General features: G+C 44.3%; 1 protein-coding gene across 3 annotated transcripts; it reads left to right on the top strand.

Annotated features, from left to right (window-relative positions):
• The first annotated feature begins 584 nt into the window (after positions 1 to 584).
• Positions 585 to 18,428, top strand: irak1 (interleukin-1 receptor-associated kinase 1). 3 transcript variants are annotated; one of them, XM_064300568.1, is made up of 15 exons: positions 587 to 909; positions 4,425 to 4,592; positions 5,014 to 5,054; positions 5,635 to 5,725; positions 6,085 to 6,167; positions 6,402 to 6,593; positions 7,632 to 7,696; positions 9,861 to 9,975; positions 10,220 to 10,332; positions 10,629 to 10,836; positions 13,818 to 13,886; positions 14,716 to 14,937; positions 15,336 to 15,837; positions 16,121 to 16,240; positions 17,434 to 18,428. In XM_064300568.1, exons 1-15 carry the CDS (start codon positions 798 to 800, stop codon positions 17,529 to 17,531), a joined length of 2,199 nt encoding a protein of 732 aa, XP_064156638.1. In that variant the 5' UTR covers positions 587 to 797; the 3' UTR covers positions 17,532 to 18,428. The 3 variants fall into 3 exon arrangements, with proteins under 3 accessions (XP_064156641.1, XP_064156638.1, XP_064156640.1); XM_064300570.1 differs by having other exon boundaries at positions 588 to 909; positions 5,635 to 5,722; XM_064300571.1 differs by lacking the exon at positions 16,121 to 16,240 and having other exon boundaries at positions 585 to 909.
• Positions 18,429 to 18,523: the final 95 nt, after the last annotated feature.

Raw genomic sequence — 18,523 nt, 5'->3', positions numbered from 1 at the left:
CACCTGTTTTATGCTTGCTTTCTTAGTCTAGGCATACATTGGCTCTTGAACCTGAAACCTGTTTTCATTCAAAAATAGATGTGTAGAGCTTAAGTAGTTCAACTGGCAAACAGCTGGCAAATCCAATCCATATAAATAACAAAACCCCTACGACACCCCTAAGACACACCATATGGGAAAAAAAGTTTACAGACATGCAGTACTAATTAGGTGTTTTTGAAATGAATAGTGAAGGTGCATTAGGCACCATCTCTAATTTAACTGCATTTTTGCGTCAGACTATCAAACATACAAGCAAGTTTTTATATACGTTACTATGAGGGAAGACATTATTCATAATAAATTACTATGAAAGGCTATATTTTGCACAAAATGAAAAATACAGTTAGACTGAAAGCCCTAAAATACTAACCAGGGGAGATGTAAATTTAACGATCACCTATTTTACAGTTTGCAGCTTTTCGGCTAAAATTTGGCATCAAAACCAGAATCACATATTGGCATAGTTGCCCACTTCACTAGCCATAGTATTTTGAAGAAAAAAAACTCCCGTGTTCGCCTCATGGGCACGCCCACGCAAGTGGGAGTTTCCGAGAAAGAGAAGGTCCGTGCTTGTCTGGCTAATGATGAAAAAGGAAGTGGGTACAGGCAATAACTGCTGTTAAAACTGAATGTTTTTAGCAGATGGCGTGAAGTCATCCGCTGCGATAATGTTCCATGACATATCACTCCTTGTAGTATTCAGTACACTTCGGCAGAAAACTGGATAAAAAAATACACATGTTGCTCTTTTTAACATGTCGGACTGGAATATCGAAAATGAATACTTGTACAAATTGCCCCCTGCGATCTTATACGAATTTAACAAAGTTATGGACTGCCTCCCGAACAGTGACTGGGACAGATTCGGTGAGTATGTACCTAGTAGACTAGCTAGTTGTCTAATTTATATTAAAATTTTTCATCCCTAGCTATGTTCGTTGGGTTCGGTTCGATTCTCAAGAATAGTAGTTGACCTTAGCTGGCTGTCTTTACCTCAATTGTCCTTAGAAGTTGGGTTGACAAATTGAGTTTCTCGAAATGTATTTAGCTAGGTAGCTGGGCTACGTTGTTAGCTTTAGCTAGACTGACATACACTGAGATAGACGTTGACGTGCACGACGTGCTGTGTAGTGTGAATGTACCTAGCTAGAGCTAGCTAGCTACCGGATATAATCAATATTATGATTATTCGCTAATCTGTTGTGCTTCTAATGGAGTAGGCTAGTCTAGCTAAGAATCATAATGTTAATTGTTTACAAGTATTAGCCACCTTATAGCTAGATAACACTTTGCGTCAAGCAGCGCAAGCGAGTTAGCTACAAACTTAATTCGAAACTGACTAGCTTAAGATAGAACTATTGGAACTGCATTCGTTGAATAGCCTAATCATGGGACAGAAAAGTGGGAATTACAAAAAAGTTAATGTTGGCTCAACCGGTCAAATTTTCGTAATTTTAGACCAAAACATGAGTACGGCGTTTATTCAGAATTCACGACGCTTCCAAACAAACATAGGTTTAATGCCTTCAGTTAATGAAAACCAAATACTTGTTGTTGTTGTTTTTGGTGTAATAGAGGGGGATTGATGTGTGTCTCATGTAGCCTAAATGCTGTTGTCATCTAGCTTTGGAGTTTTGTTAATCTGTTTTGTTTGTTACTTTGGCCTACTGTCCGAGGATCCTGGTTATTTACCCTCCGGACCTGTTCAGACTTCACAAATCTGTATGGGTTGAGCGTCTTTAATCGCTGGTGTATGGAGGAGCGTTCTCTACTTAAAAAGTTCTTAAAAATTAAAAGTGCAATATGCTACCATATAGTATGTAACTGAAATGTAATGCTGAATAAGAAGTAGCGTATGATTCCACAGCGTTGTGTTATACGATTAGTAACACGTTACAGTGACGGTGAGTAAAATTTACTTCAGCAAGACATTTTAGCTGACACTCTTATCTGGAATGACATACACAACTTGCCTTGCCAACTTGCTTGTAGTGTAATGGTTTGGGAACTGGGCTTGTAATTATGAAAACTTTGATTCCCAGGAGGAGTATTGCTGTTGTACAGTACTACCGTTGTACTCTTGAGCTCAGTGTTTTATCATGCATTGCCTCAGTAAATGGTTGTCTACCTCCTGCTAAAATGTTGTAGGTGTTTGGCAAACACCATGTTCCAGACAGCAGTGACCCATTTAGGAATCGAACCTGCAGTCTCACAGTTCCAAGTCCAGCTCCTTGATTGTACTACCTCCTACATGTTGCTACATTTTGTCTGGTGTGTGGACCCCCTCTTCCCCCTAAGCTTTAATGCTTATAAGAATTAAGATTGTGGCTGTAACGACAAATCTATTCTAATTAGCCAGATTAATCAGCTACAATTTAAAAAAAAAAATTTTTTTCCACTGATTAATTGCTATAATAGTTTGAGATCCTAATTATTTCCCAAAATGTCCATCAGTGAGTGAGGGCTGCTGATCTCTTTGGGGAAGATGATTGGAATAGCAGAACAACTGAAGGTAAAATGGGTTCCCTTCTATGAACAGAATTATTTGTCTGAAAGTTTCTGGGGTGTCACAAAATTGCTGTCACAATTTTATACTATCAAAAGTGGCAGCCAGCGCAGGCATAGCTGGTCTTTATAGTGTTGGTTGAACTGTCATTTGAGGAGTATCATTATTCTCACTCAATATAATTGAGTGTTGGAACTAAACCAGTATGTTTTCACTTAAGAATTTTCCCTTGGGAGTTAATTCTGTTAATTTCCTTGGTTTTTAAAAATGTTTAATATTTCATCACATGGATCAACCGTGAGAACAGTGAGGACCTGGGGCATCTTCGGTAGCAGGGAATGCTGGGAATTGTGTAGTTAGTCAGATGTGGGAGGTGCTAAGAGCAGATGTAGAAAAGCCAGTTTTCCTGGGAATTTTTTTTTTTTTTTTGGTTTTCCTGGACACTGTTATAACATCCCTGTTTCTTGGAATCTTTAAAGGGGAATTCCACCCTGGTGTTTTTTCTTTTATTTCTGGGGGAGTCGCTGTCCCCCCGATTGAAGCGCTCCCTACCTGTAGTGAGTGCAGAGCCCCAAACTACTGCGCATGGTGCCTGCTTTATTAAAGACTGCTACGGGGCGGGTGCTCATAGACTGTGGGGTGGGGCATCAGACAACGGCAGTTACAGATTTAATTTGTAAAATTCTGCGGAATACAAACGGACGGGCTGAGCGTTACTACCGGGTCGTGCAGCCGCTTGTCTGGCCGCTAAAGAGAGAAAATCGCATGCTTGTGGCGTTAAGTTCCGTTTCCTTTCACGCTTAAGTTATACTACTGAAAAGAAAATGGCGCTTTGCTGTCATGTGAAAAATTGCGAGGGTTCGGCCTTGGCGCAGGAAGGGAATTGGTCAACGCCCGCTTTCACCTAGTGCCGGTAGCATCTCCAAGTTCACATTACCCACCCATTGTTGTTTTTAAAAACTGAGAAAGGGTAGAGGTGTCGTCATGACGTACAGCCTACCTCGACCAAATCTGGGCCTTCTGCTGCTGACTGATATTTCTATGCAGAGATTGCTTTGGCCTGCCACCGAGAGAGACTTTGATCTGTTAAATGAGGTTAGTGTTGTTTTGTGGTGGAAGTTCCAGGGTGGTGACCACAATGAGTCAGGGGGCTGCCGCCGAATGTCTCATCCAGTGCATGCACAATAGCCCCATTAATGTGGCGGGGGCATTATTGTGCCTCTGTTTGGTGTGGAGGGAAGAGTGCCCCCTACTGGCTCAACAACACCTGTGTCTTAGTTTGCCCAGAATGTCCCACGTTCTGATAGCAACCAATGCGCATACCTATTCAGCTTCAGCAAGGTTGTCGTGCGAAGAGTGCACGGCTTCTGGCTGGGCTATTAATTATTAAATTTTATTTATTTCTGTATTTTATCCCATTCGGTCTAATTTTATCCAGAGTCCCTTGTGGTGCTGTCTCAGCTTGGCTGCTCGTCGAGTGTGTTGATCACAGCTTATTAGGCTGGCCAGACAGCCAATTGCTTTCTCACACCATCTGTCAGTGTGTCTCCATCAGTGCTGCTGTAATACGTCATGTGCCACTCCGTGCCCCGGACTATAGGGACACTGGGTTAATAGATTAAGGAGTGACTCGTAGGCAATTGCTGAATAGTGATTTACTAGGTTTTTAAACTGATTGCAGAAAGAGCCATTGATTGGTGACGTGTTGGATTGAATGATCTGATGACCGCCATGTTGGCTCCAGTGCTTCCTCAACGTGTCCCTGAACTGATCCCTCCATGTCAGATTCTTCCATGTGCTCTTCCTGTGGCGTGGGACTCAGTTGTGTCCTGACACTGAAGGGTCTCTTCTCTGCGCGACGCGTTTTTTTTCCCAGCCTCCCGCGTGGTCAGGGACCAGACGGACCTGCGTCAGTCGGCGCGGAAGGAGCGGCGGACGGACGTGGTGATGCAGCTGTGGGGCGACCGGAACGGCACGGTCGGGGAGCTGCTGAGCCTCCTCGCCGAGCTCCAGCTGCTGAGAGCTCGAGACATCATCCTCCGCTGTGAGTCGCGCATTACTAGGCTCGGGGGCGGGGGGGGAGGGGGGGGGGGGGGTGCTGTCGGCTGTACTGACCCTTCAGATTTTTTTGGAATGTTTTTTTTCCCCCCCCAAAGAAACTCTTAAGTCGGTGTTCTAGAACTCCACTGCTTTCAGTTACCAGTGGTGATTGTGACATCAGCATTAGAATGTTCAGTTAAGAGCATTCTAATCACATGTTTGTGACCTCACACTTTAAAGGGTGGATATGGAGCTGAAACACAAGTGTAGTTTCTACACCGAGGCGGTGACCAATTGGCCATCAAGTCTTTGTGACAAATAAAATCCACTCTGTGCTACTGCTGAAACTGCCAATTACATTTACAAAAATGTCTTGGCAATGTTCTTGGAAAAAATGTAATATAAAATTTTTTTTTTTGGTCTAGGGAGTCCTGTACGCCCCTCTCCAGAGATGGCAAGTAACAACGTAAGTTTGAGTTAAAAATTGAACAGAAGTGTTTGGTATAAATATCTTCATTCTTGTAATAATAATGCTATAGGTATGCTATAAGCTAATGTATATGTGATGTGTGCATAGTACATAATTATAACTAATTATGAAGGCCCAGCCTATCAAAATATCATATAAAACTTATTCGTTTTTTTTTTTTGTTTATCCATAAAATGTTATTTTACAGCCAGTAGCTTTACCAGTTGAACATATTGTTCACAAAATATTCATGGAGAATTGCACACATCAAGGAGAAAAAGGTCCCTTTGGCTACTTTAATATACTTTATATATTGCCGCAAAGACCACCACCATTTTTTGTGATCAAGAAATGTGTGGAAAAATATTGGAAGTAAAAAACAAGAAAATTTGATGTTCAAATATCTGAACTTGAAGTGTTAAAATTTGGTCTCGTTTCAGATTGAATGTCTCGTCGGTCATGTGATTGCAATGTTATACATTCAGCTTTTTTGTGGTTTACTAGTTTACCTTCTCTAGTCTAGTCTAGTATAATTGTGGGTAACTTGTAGGACTATTCACCTTGATTGCCATTCTAGGTGTACATATCTTGTAAGAGTTTTCCCCCTTCGCCGTCAAAAGAAAACCTGGAGGATAATCAGGAAACCAGGCCATTCATCGACAGAGGTAGTGCGTCTGCTGACCGTGTTTTCACCATGTAGCAGAGCTAGCTAGCTATTTAGCCACTGCTTGACTAAATTTCCATGGTTAACTTGTACAGAGTGCCGTTGGGTGGTATTTGAAGGTGTTATCTGGAGTGGCAGACGGAACATATTTTCTGTTTCCTGAATGAGCTTGATGAGAGTCCTTTGCACTCCTGAGCCAGGTGCTTAACCTGCGCTGCTTCAGTATATATCCAGCTGCATAAATGGATGCAATGTAAATGCAGTGTGAAAAGGTGTGTAAGTCACTCTGGATAAGAGTGTCTGCTAAATGCCTGCAATGTAATATAAAAAATCCATTGCTCTCCCTTTTTCTTTTTTTTAAAGCACCCAAGCCTCTGCCAAAACCAGGCCCTCCTCCTTCGGGTTTGGAGTCCAGGGAGAAGATGGAATCCATCACAGCTCCTCAGGTATTTTCCTCCACTGCATTACTGTGAAAGCTACTGTGAAATCAGCTCGAAATAAATTTATATTGGTTTTATATTTTGGTTTTAAATTTACGTTTATAAATTTATAATGAGTAATGGTTGGTTAGAACTCCAAAGATATGCAAGTTATCGACAAAATCTTATCATTTATTCACATAGTGAACGTTATAGAAACAGTAAATTTAAAAAAAATCTTGCTGAAATTTTATCTTCCAGTCTGCGTGCTTGTCCAACACACCTGGCAAGAATATCCTCCAGTCCCACAATGCCATGTGCTGGCCATTTGAAGAGGTGCAGCGTGGGACGAACAATTTCACGGAAGCACTGCAGATTGGAGAGGGGGGGTTTGGTCGGGTGTACCGGGCCACCCTGAGGAACACTGAATACGCTGTGAAGAGGCTGAAGCAGGTGAGGGTCTGCAAATCACATAATGGTACAGGAATATAAACTGTACTGCTATTTCTGATCCAGCGATCCCTCACCCAGGCTCAGATGCATCCAGGGGCCCCCATCATAAGATAAAAAAGGATTACATTTTAAAAAATGCAAAAAGCCTTTATATTTTGAAATATTTTCCCAATTGTGTATATAGCCATTGCCTATCACAGTGGTAAGCAACCCTGTTCCTGGACATCTACCATCCCCGTAGGTTTTCACTCCAACCGTAACAAAGCACACCTCATTCAACAGCTAGAGATCTCATTGAGCTGCTAATTAGTGGAATGAGGTGTTACAAATTATGGTTGAAATGAAAATCTACAGGATGGTAGATCTCCAGGAACAGAGCTGGGTACCACTGGCCGATCAGGTCCAGCCTGGGACCCCCTGCAGTACCTTCAAGGACCCCCCCCAGGGGCCCACTGCCCCCGTGTTGAAAACCCGCGGTCTAGAGCAGAGAGGCCTGTCATTTAAAGTTTTACCTTTATTAATGGTGAATTTTATTCGCTTCAGAAAAACTGCTTAATGATTCATTTAAGCACTGAAACATGCCAGTACGTTACATCACAAAACTACATATTCACCATTCCATCTGGGAATTTTTATATTTTTTTCCCAGAAGTCATTGCTGTGATTCTGGTTTTGTTCACTACGATCTGGCCATTCCTGGTATTAGCGGTGCGGCTAGGTGGTATTGCATGTTATCCGTGTCTTATGTTTTCTGTTAAATGCGCGTCACTTCTGGCAGGAGTCTCTTCTAGACTTTTCTTTGTTGTACCCAAGGCGTTCAGCGTAGCTACTTGAAGTCTCAGGTTTGCTTGTCGGTGTGGTTGAAAGTGTTACAGAAGCGCTGTGAGCCAGGCTTTTTTCATGTGAGCTGTGTCTCGCCGGTCTGCTGAGCAATGAGTTGTCAGTCGCTCTGGATAAGAGTGTCCGCTAAATGCCTGTAATAATAATAATAATAATAATAATAATAGTAATCGTACGTTTGATCTTATTGTTCATCAGGACTCGCGGCTGAACTGGCCGTTGATGAGGGAGAGCTTCCGGACCGAGGTGGAGAAGCTTTCGCAGTAAGAGCGCTGTCTGTCGTTTGGGGGTGGAGGACCTTTTTCTTCGCTTCTGTCCTCATTTAACGTTTCACTGAATGGTTTTTCATGTTCGTGTGACACATTTTGTCTCTGTTCCAACTTCTCTCTTATTCTAACTTGGGATTTTTCAGGGTCTTCTTTTGTACCTTTGGTGCCTCTGTGCTTAAAAAAAAAGTTTCACTTCAAAAAAGGAAGGCGGAAGTGGAAAACGAGGGGGCCATATCTGTTTCTGCTTTTCGTGCCAACTTCTGGCCCTCATTATGTAATGAGCCTTAACATTTGCATAGCTACATTTCTTGATAGGTGCATGAATGACGGCCAAGGGCTGTTAGCTCATTTGGCCAGAGCAATTGGTAGAAACAAAAGCACGCTGGCCCTCCAGGACTGGAATTGCCCCATGCCTATGTCCCCACACTCTTCTCTACTCTGGCCCCACCCTCTTCTCTACCCTGGCCCCACCCTCTTCTGTACCCTGGCTCCGCCCTCTTCTCTACCCTGGACCCGCCCTCTTCTCTACCCTGGACCCACCCTCTTCTGTACCCTGGCTCCGCCCTCTTCTCTACCTTGGCCCCACATTCTTCTCTACCTGGCCCTGCCCTCTTCTCTACACTGGCCCCACCCTCTTCTGTACCCTGGCTCCGCCCTCTTCTCTACCCTGGACCCGCCCTCTTCTCTACCCTGGACCCACCCTCTTCTGTACCCTGGCTCCGTCCTCTTCTCTACCTTGGCCCCACATTCTTCTCTACCCTGGCCCTGCCCTCTTCTCTACACTGGCCCCACCTTATTCTCTACCTTGGTCCCACCTTCTTCTCTACCCTGGCCCCACTCTCTTCTCTACCTTGGTCCCACCTTCTTCTCTACCCTGGCCCCACTCTCTTCTCTACTCTGACCCCACCTTCTTCTCTACACTGGCCCCGCCCTCTTGTCTACCCTGGCCCCGCCCGCTTGTCTAAACTGGCCCCGCCCCTTCTCTACCCTGGCCACGCCCACTTCTCGACACTGGCCCCACCCTCTTGTCTACCCTGGCCCTGCCCTCTTCTCTATCCTGGCACCGCCATCTTCTGTTCTGCTGCCTGTAATTTCCTTTGTCATTTGCTTTGGTCTTTTTTCCCCCCCATAATTGTGTTTGTAAGCTGATTTGCACATTTTCATCTGCCAAATTAGTACCTGCCAAGTATCAGTCCCGACTGTGCCCATGCTACACCGTGACCGGTTATGTTTCGCCACACGAAACTCCCAGCCACAGTTGGCTACTGTCGTGGTTTGGATTGTAATTGGGGTGTGAGGATAAATCGTTGCTCAGAGGATGATTTCCTTGGCTGGGTAGATCTTCCACACGGGAGCCGCTAGCTTTACAGTTTTAAAGATGGTGAAATAATGACGAAGGCTGGGTGTTTCTCACAGGAAAAATTGGCTGAAGTCGTGAAGCAGTCTCAGAAAAGTTGTGGAAAATCATGGAGAACGGGGGAGAAATCAGAGTTTTTTTAAAATACATTTTTCAAAATGTATTAATAAATGGGAAACGGCTGACATGTAATTCGCAACTATAGCAACGCTAACAGATGCAAGTTTCAAGAAATCAGTGGGCAGTTGCCAGCTGCTTGGAACAAACGGCCTTTGAGTGAAATACATTGATAGGCTGGTGCATTTTATCTTCATTCAGTCACGAAAAAGAATGCTCTATGGCTTTTAGCAGAAGGTTGTTAGAAACAGAGCATGCTCAAATTGCTTTACTAAAATAATAAAACGCGGTTACCGTATGTCCGTTTTTATTTCTTTGAAAGTTTGTTTTGGCTCGTCTGTTAGCGTACTGGGGGAATAAAGAGTGCGGGTTAGCAACGCTGTTGACTGGGGCCGTCAAACATCTGATTGCAACAACTGACAAGGACAGGAATCCTTGATCCCGACGCATTCCAGAATCTGCGTACATTTTGTTTCTCGCAGCGTTTGGCAATATTGTTAAAATACGTAGGCCTACATTAATAATAATAGCTAATTCATAATAATAATTAATGCGCTTTCATAGTAAATTGATTAGGCTTACTATATTGCTGAAACGATACCGTAGTAAAGATCCATACAATGCTGCAAAATCTTTGACAAGTATGTAAGCTATGTTTGACGGACTGCGTTCTTTTCCCTGCAGGTACCGGCACCCCAACATTGTGGAGTTTGCGGGTTACTGCGTGGGGGGAGGGGAGCACTGTTTGCTGTACCCGTTCTTGTCCAACGGCTGCCTGGACGACCGGCTCCACGGCCCGGTAAACAAGCCGCTCGGCTCACCACGCGCGTCGTGCAGCACGTCGTCGTGACCGCAGAAACTGCGTTGTGGCCTTTTGAAAACTGAAAATATCGTCACGCAATCATTTTGACCTCGTATAGCAGTGGTGCACAATCCTGGTCCTGGAGAGTATTGTTTTCAATAAATAAAAAAAATGGTATTCATATTTTGTCAGTATATCTTGGTATGTGATTAAATACCTTTGCTGGTATGTGATTTTTCAGAGCAGTGCTGCCCTCTCCTGGACGGAGCGTGTTAGTGTACTGCTTGGGTCAGCGAGAGCCATCCAGTTCCTGCACTCGAGTTGCCCGCCGCTCATCCACGGCGATGTGAAGAGGTGAGTCCTTCCCGAAGGTCCCTGGTCCTCGGACTGGAGCACTGGGGGTCCTGTTCTTCGGACTGGATTTTCCATATTTCTGTATTTGAATAAGACTTCAAATCTTGAAATGAGTCAAGCTGTCTCACCTCATTGGCAATCGTATTTAAATGAAAAGTTATAGAAATAAGATTAAGTCTAAATATAAGGCTAAAGTACTTGTTGATTGCCTCATTGTTTGGTGTCTGTAGTAAGGGTACACTGACTGGGCGATTCCTGTACAAAACCACATCTCACCCTCTCCTGCCCTCCCTCAGCTCTAACATCCTCCTGGGGGACCACCTGGAGCCCAAACTGGGGGACTTTGGGCTAGCTCGCTTCTACCAGAGCCCCCGCAGGACGGCGGGGAAGACGTCCAGCGTGGCGCAGACCAAGACGGTGCGCGGGACGCTGGCGTACCTGCCCGACGAGTACGTGAAGAAAGGAGAGCTGGGAGTGGAGATCGATACCTACAGCTTCGGAGTGGTGAGTGTGTGCTCACACAGACAGGCATGCGCGCGCACATGCTCACACACACACACAAACATGCACGTGCAGACGCACACACACGCACGCCCGTACACATACAGACACACGCGCACACACACACACACACACACACACACACAGATAACTTTAAAAATGCTGTTGGATGTGGTTTCAAGTCATTCACTATCACCTGATGCATGCGCAGATTCCGCATTCTTAGCTAACGGCCCCCCTAGACTACACGATAATGGGCCTGATCTGATCAGCGCCGGGCGTCGGGAATGACACTGAGTGTCGGGGGTGACAGTGAGTGTCGGGAATGACGGAGTCGGGTGCAGTGAGGTTCGGATGGTGAGTGCGGGTGACAGTCGGAATGAGTGGGTCGGGGTGAAGTGAGTCGACTGAGTGAGTCGGGTGACGAGGTGGGAATGACGCTGAGTGTGGGTACAGGTGTGAATGACGCTGAGTGTCAGGGGTGACAGTTGGTCGTTTTATCCCGTATAGTGCGTAGGGGTGGAAGATGAACGATGCTCCATCTGGGACGCCTGACGACGCCTCGACAGAAACTCTAGCGTGTCAGAATTTCTTTCTGCTCATTCCTCCCGATTCCCCCCCGTCTCCCCCCCCCCCCCCCTCCCCCCCCGTCCGCGGTCGTGAGTGTCAAATGTGTAGCGTGTCCTGTCTGGTGACCACGACATTCCAGGAGCTAATCGTCTAGTGTGACACTGACGACCTTAAACGATTTTAATGTGACGTGTAGTCTGAGGTGGTCTGAAGCTGTAGATTGATCACTGTTTGTATGCTAAGCTGATGGGCGCCAGACTGTGCAGAATTTGGATTTACACCTTTCTAGCAGATGGGCTGGCTGTGTTATCGGGTGGAATGGTGTTACCATCTTCACAATGCATTCTGGGAATGACAGACAGACAGGAACAAAGTGAGCAGACTTTGGCTCACACTCAGTTTCAGCCGAAATGTTCAGGAGGCTGAAACATCCAGAAAACGTCGGCTTTCAATACCACTACTGTACCGTGAAGGCTTGTATGTGGAGAAAATGACCGGATGCACTAAGTTAGAAGTCATAGTGTTACGTTAAAGGGGCGGAACACTGAACGTGTTGAAGGAGAAGAAAATAAAGGGTTTACCCGCTGTGGAACAATTCCAAGCTTTTTCACTGCGGTGCCACTTACACACAAAAGTTAAGAACGTGTAAAACATTTATTTACCTGCTAATTATCAATAATCAAACCAATTCTTAATCGTCTGGTCTGGCGATAAGACTTTGCTATGGAATTCTACCATTTTTTTTGTATGTACTTTTTTTTTTTAGCCATTCTGTTCTTGAGGCATAACAATAGTTTGCGTCTTGTGGCGAACCCTCTTGGGGTTATGCTTCTGCAGTTGTCTCTTTATGGTACTTGATCACACATCTCTGTCTGCATCCTGGGGAGCGTTCTTGGTCTGTTCGATGGCAGAAAAGGGGTTTTTCTTTTTCTCTATTTGGCAGATCATTTTTCAGCCTCATGTTGAGAGATAACAGCAACAGACGTATGTAAACTCCACACATACAATGTAGACCTTCTGTTTGCTTTCCTGTGCATAAATCAATGCTGCAACAGCGCACTACTGGCCAAGAAACATCTGAGCAGCCAACTGTCCAAATACCTTTGGTCCCCTCAAAATGGAAGGGGAGCTGTCTATGAAGAGGGCTGTAATTCCTGCGTGGTTCACCTGATATGGATGTAAATGCGCTGGAATTAAAGCCGACGGTCTGCACTTTAGCCTCATATTCATGATTTGATTTTTAGATTCAACGCAGCTGGGTTACAGAGCCAAAAGCAATAAAACAGCGTGTCACAATTCGTTTCTGCTTGCAAGGAAAATAAATCAGTGGTGTTTCGTACTTTGCGACAAATTGACATAGCTTTTGGGTGTTGAATAGCGCTGAGACCACTAATCATCGTGCTTCTGTGTAACATGACACTGGTGTAATTGTTGATAGTTAATTGGTAGCCCTGGCCCAGTCATCAGTAATAAGGGGATACGGGGTGATAAATACAATGAGCTCTCCTCCAGAGCCCATGATGGACGCTGCCACGTCTGTTTACGCTGCAGTTCGTGAGGTGGGCTTTGCACAGACAAGAGTAGGAGGCAGACGTCCCGCATGCAGCCTGACAGGCGGACTTCGCGAACGCCCGGTCGACCGTCAGGGGTCACTTTGTGTTTCGCTCTGCCGGGCTGCTGGTAACGGACCGCTCTGGCAGGGTCCAGGCTCGAACCCGAACCGTAGGGGCCCATTCATGCCATTGAAACTGTGCCTTAACCGGATGAGCCACCCAGCAGCCCTGCATTATCGGTGTTCATTGATGAATTAACCGTGTCAGATGAAGATTTACCTGTGCCTGTATTTCCAGATGTTCCTGTGCCAGATGTTCGGAATCTGGCACTCTCTTGCTAATGAATAATTTACACCGTTGCTGAATGGATGATTCAGGTTATCTGTTTATTGGATGATGTAAATTGGTGAAACAGCGTTGTCATGCTGTACGTGACTCTACTGTGCCTCCATTTTAGGAGCATTTGCTCCTGAAAAATTGATGTGTGATACCTGTAAAAATAATTTAGGAGGACGTCTACTAATGGGGGGTGCATTAGTGCGTCCCTAAATGTTTAAACTTAGGATGCACATGTGCTCCTTGGAAAACAAGACTAGGTCAAAACCTAGTATATGGCTGGACCTAATACACTTCATCCGGCCGACCAATGGTGTAACTTCATAACTCGGCCGACCAATGGTGTAACTTCATCACTCAGTGACTAAGTCACAGACATTCACGTTTGTAGGGCTGGCCCCGCTGTTGCGGTCCAGCCAAAAAATTCTACTAACATAGAGCCCTGGGGTTGCAAGGTTTTAATATCCGCTTTGCACACAAAGCTGTATTAATATCAGTATGATTTGTGTGTCTTTAACCCTTCAGGTCATCCTGGAAGTGCTGACGGGCCGCAGGGCCTTGGAAACGGACAGCCAATCCAGAACGGTTTACCTGGTAAGAGCTGATCACATGACTGAAACACAGGAAGAGTTATCTGTGCTGTGAATAACTGATCACATGACTGAAACACAGGAAGCGTTATCTGAGCTGTGAAGAACTGATCACATGACTGAAACACAGGAAGAGTTGTATGTTCTGTGAAGAACTGATCACATGACTGAAACACAGGAACAGTTGTATGTGCTGTGAAGAACTGATCACATGACTGAAACACAGGAAGTTATTTGTGCTGTGTCAGATGGGTAGGGAGTCACTGACAGAGGTTATCACTGCCAATAGCTGGCCTACATTTGCATGTGCACTTAATTCAATGTAAAGTAGGCAGTATTATATAATGGGTAAGGAACTGGTCATGTAACCTTCAAAGTACAATTCCCGGGTAGGACACTGCTGTTGTACCCCTGAGCAAGGTGCATAACCTGCAGTGCTTCAGTGTATATCCAGCTGTATAAATGGATGCAATGTAAAAAAAAAAAAAATAGTTGTGTACGTCATCCTGGATAAGAGCATCTGCGAAATGCCTGTAATGTAATATATAGTGAAACAGATGGTCGCATTGAACAAAAATCCCACGCGAAAAAGCTGCATTTCACCATTTACTAACAGATAGATCACGTTTCAATCCACCCTGGATCCATGTCCGGTCAATACGGTGCACTTCCTCTTCCGCATATAAATGCCACATCACATGATACTTGTGGCGCATAACATTAACATACATGTACACATTGACACAATTGGAAATGGCAGTGAAGAATACAGCTCACAGAACATGTTCAGCCCAGAAAAGCTCTGACGTAGATGCCACGTCTCTTTCCCACAGAAAGATCTCGTTAGCGAGGGAGAGGAGGAGAAGGAGGAAGAGGAAGGCGGAAGTACGGCGTCTTCCCTGGGGTGTCTCCCGTCATCCGCGGCCAAGCACATATCGAAGAAGCACCTGGACCCCCAGCTGGCCCCCGCAGCGTCCCAGTGGTCCCTCAATCTCTCCTCGCTCGCCTGCCGCTGTCTGGATCGCAGGAAAAAGAAACGACCGCCTATGATAGATGTGAGTGGGAGATGCCCAGAGGGCCTGAAGTGTTTACACTAGAGGCAGTGTCGTATAATGGGTCAGGAGCTGGTCTTGTAACCTAAAGGTTGCAGGCTTGATTCCCAGGTTGGACACTGTCGTTTATACCCTTGAGCAAGGTGCTTAACCTGCATTGCTTCAGCATATATCCAGCTGTATAAATGGATGCAATGTAAATGCTATGAGAAGGTTTTGTGAGTCGCTCTGGATACTACTACTAAATGGCTGTAATGTAATGTAAATGTAATTTCTACAGTCCTCAACTGCCTTTTTTATGGAAAGTGCTACATACATAGACATAAATTTATGTTTCTGTTTGTCTGTAAGGCTATGGGTATTGTTCAGGAAGAGTGAGTCTGTTCATTTCTGTCTCACAGGTGTATAAAATTATAGAAGACCTCCACTCTCGCCTCCAGTTCTCCAGTCTGGAGTTTTCCACACATGAGGCCTCGTCTACGCTCCTTGATCAGTCCCCGCCCACTGCCCCTTCCCCAGCCCCTCCCCCTGCCCCTCTCCTCCAATCGCTGGATTCCATCACGCATGGCCTGGCTAAGCTCGTTCCTCAGGAGGACACATACTACTGCCCCGTGAGTTCCCTCTCCAGCCTGCCCCCTCCACAGACTCTGAGCTCGCAGGGGCCTGGGACCCACGTGGGGTCCTGGGGGCCGGACCCCCCCTCCTCTCAGACTCCCTGCGAGTCCGACGACAGTCTGGGAGACTTGCGGTATTATTCTTCGGACCCGTCCGTTCTCAGCCCCCCCAGTGGGGACTACCGTGGAGCACTGCAGTCCTGCTCTCTGTCTGGGCGCTCCTCGGCGGAGAGTGGCACTTCACGCGGTGGTGCAAAGACTGACACGTCACAAAGCAGCTCTCAGTCAGGTAAGGAAAAAAAAACTCCTCTCTTTAACCCTTTAAAGCGGTGCCTTCACAAATATGCGATTAGAATGTTCTTCACTGAGCATTCTAATGCTGATGTAACAATCACCACTGGGGACTGAAAGCAGTGGAGTTCTAGAACACTGACTTAGAATGTTGGAAAAAAAAACATTCCAAAAAACTTGTTCTTCAGAGGGTTAAATGAATCATGGTGATTCAACAGCCGGAGAATGCATATATATGAACTACTTTTAGGGCCAGTTTATTTTCAGTCACTTTGTTTCAGACATGGCCAGTGACAAGATTGTGATGAATGCTGTCAAGCAGCGTTTTGTCCAGAAGATGGCGATGTACAAGGAGGGCAAGATCCCCATCTCGGCCCTCCTCTCTTCTGACGACTTGTCTTGTAAGCCTTTTTTTCCCCTGGTAGAAATTATCGCTGCTGAAAAGGGCAAGGGCATGAAGTTATCGCTTTTGTTTGCATAATTTTGCACCTAATATTTTATTAATATTTTGTCAACCGCATTACCAGGAAACTATTGATAGAATATTTAGGGGATTCTCCAGTGTAAAATTTATAAAAGAAAAACATGCTTTTTAAAAAAAATGAATACTGCCCTGTTTTTTCATTGAAGGCCTCTATTCAGTTCTACAATTGACAGATTTCAGTTTGTCCAACATGCCCATCACACACACACACACACACACACAGATATACAGTATGCCCAGCTAACCACATTAAGACCACAAGAATGTGATTAGAATGTTCTTAACTGAACATTCTAATGCTGATGTCACAATCACTGCTGGTAACTGAAAGCAGTGGAGTTGCAGAACACTGAACCTGCACTTGAACGGGTTAAGTACACACACTCGTGTGACTTGTCCTCTTTGTCCTCACTCTTTCTGTCGTATAGTGGTCCAAAACAACTCAGTTGTTGCAATTTGCATTGTTGCATTGTGTACAATAATTATGCATTAAAATTGCACATTACGTTATAAAGTAATAGTCAATAGTATTGAGATGTTCAGGAGCTCCTTGCGGTTTTTTCTGATCTAAGTAATGATCATCTCTGTGGATAATTTATTATTCAAAAATTCCTCAAGAATGTGATGCTGCATTCCTTAAATGATTCACGTGTAGGGATCATTCAATAGGAGCTTTCTGGGTCCGGAGGTGATAGTTTGTTTAGAAAATTTGTAAGTTGATAGACAAATAACTGCCTAATTTAAAATGAATCACTGAGAAATTTGGTGAACTTTTTGTGTAGAACTTTAGTGAAGAATTTCATTTAGAAAATAATTATGTATTTGTAGTGATTCAATACATTAAAATTGAAATGTAGTCACAAAGCATGGCATTACAAAATAAATCGTTTTAAATATCCACCCAAAAATGCTGCGTTGGCCTGTTGAAGCAAGTACGCGTCCTCTCTGTTCGGGTGGACATGAACGTCTTGGGACGTCCTGTAGACAAAGCCTACTTCTGAAGGCAGAAATATCACACAGTATTTTGTCCTTTTGAAGTGCGATATTGGCTTGTTTAGCTGGCTTATCGTTCTGTTGTTGTTTACAGCGTGTTTTATTTTCCTTTTATAGGTGGCGACGCAAGCAATAAAAGTCAAGAACCAGAGGAGAGCGAGTTTGAGTGCAGTCCAGGGGAGGCCTTTGGCACCAACAACAGCAAAAAAACATGAAATTCTTTTTTCAGTGGAGGCCCCTTTTAAAATGGGTTTTTCCTGAGGAGGGGTTAGACAATTTGTTATGGGGGGTGAGGGGAGGTCTTCAGTGGATTTAGATAAACGTGTGAAAAGAAGTCATTAAATGAGGTCAAAGTAGTACAAAATAATGACATTTCATTACTTTAATTTGCACTCAAACCTTTAAACGATAGAATCAAAGTTCTCAAAACCAGATACTTGTTTACAAACCTTCATAAAGTTGTGGAAGTTATCATTTCACATGGTGCAGTGCGATTTTCGTCAGTGATTTAGTTACCAAAAAGTTGGGTACGCCTGCTTCGAAAACCATTTTCACATGACCCACACTGCACCTGCTGGTGTGTTCATATGAGTCCATCACTATGGGCCAACTTTCTAATTTAGGAGGAGAATGGCATGATGGACTCAGGATGTGAGGTTTCCAGAAACGGAGGTACTCTTTTGACTGACCACAGATTGAAATTGTTATGTAATTTATTTGCATTTCTGATGTTCTTTTTTTGCTCTGGTTGACTTGTATTCATTTTCTTTTTTTTATGCAGTATTTTATGCTTGGAAGATTTTGACTTTTATTTAAGATGTATGCCTTAACCCTGAAATAGTGTCAGACTTATATCAGTTGTCCTGTTAATCAGAAACAACTGTGATACTCTCATGTCGTGAGAGCTTTCACTAGTGTCATTTCATTATGGTGTTATGCTGTTTCATATTAAAATAATAATAATAATAATAATGTTTATTTTATTTTAAGAAAAATCAAAGCCCTGTTAACTGTTTCTGCAACTTGTGATTTTGAATAGCTTTGTAATTTTACTGGTGTCATATCAATAATTGTTGGTACTAATTGGAAAATAAAACACTGTGAAGATTGGCTCTACTGCTTAAAAGTTTGATTCTCTGACCCTGATGTTTAACGAATGTCAAAAAAGCCCTTCAAAGCTGCTAGCAACTTGTTTTATACAGCAGTT

This window comes from Anguilla rostrata, chromosome 11 (genome assembly GCF_018555375.3).
Source record: "Anguilla rostrata isolate EN2019 chromosome 11, ASM1855537v3, whole genome shotgun sequence".
Classification (NCBI taxonomy): domain Eukaryota; kingdom Metazoa; phylum Chordata; class Actinopteri; order Anguilliformes; family Anguillidae; genus Anguilla; species Anguilla rostrata.
Note: the sequence above shows the minus strand (reverse complement) of the source record. Positions and strands in the feature narration are given on the sequence as shown.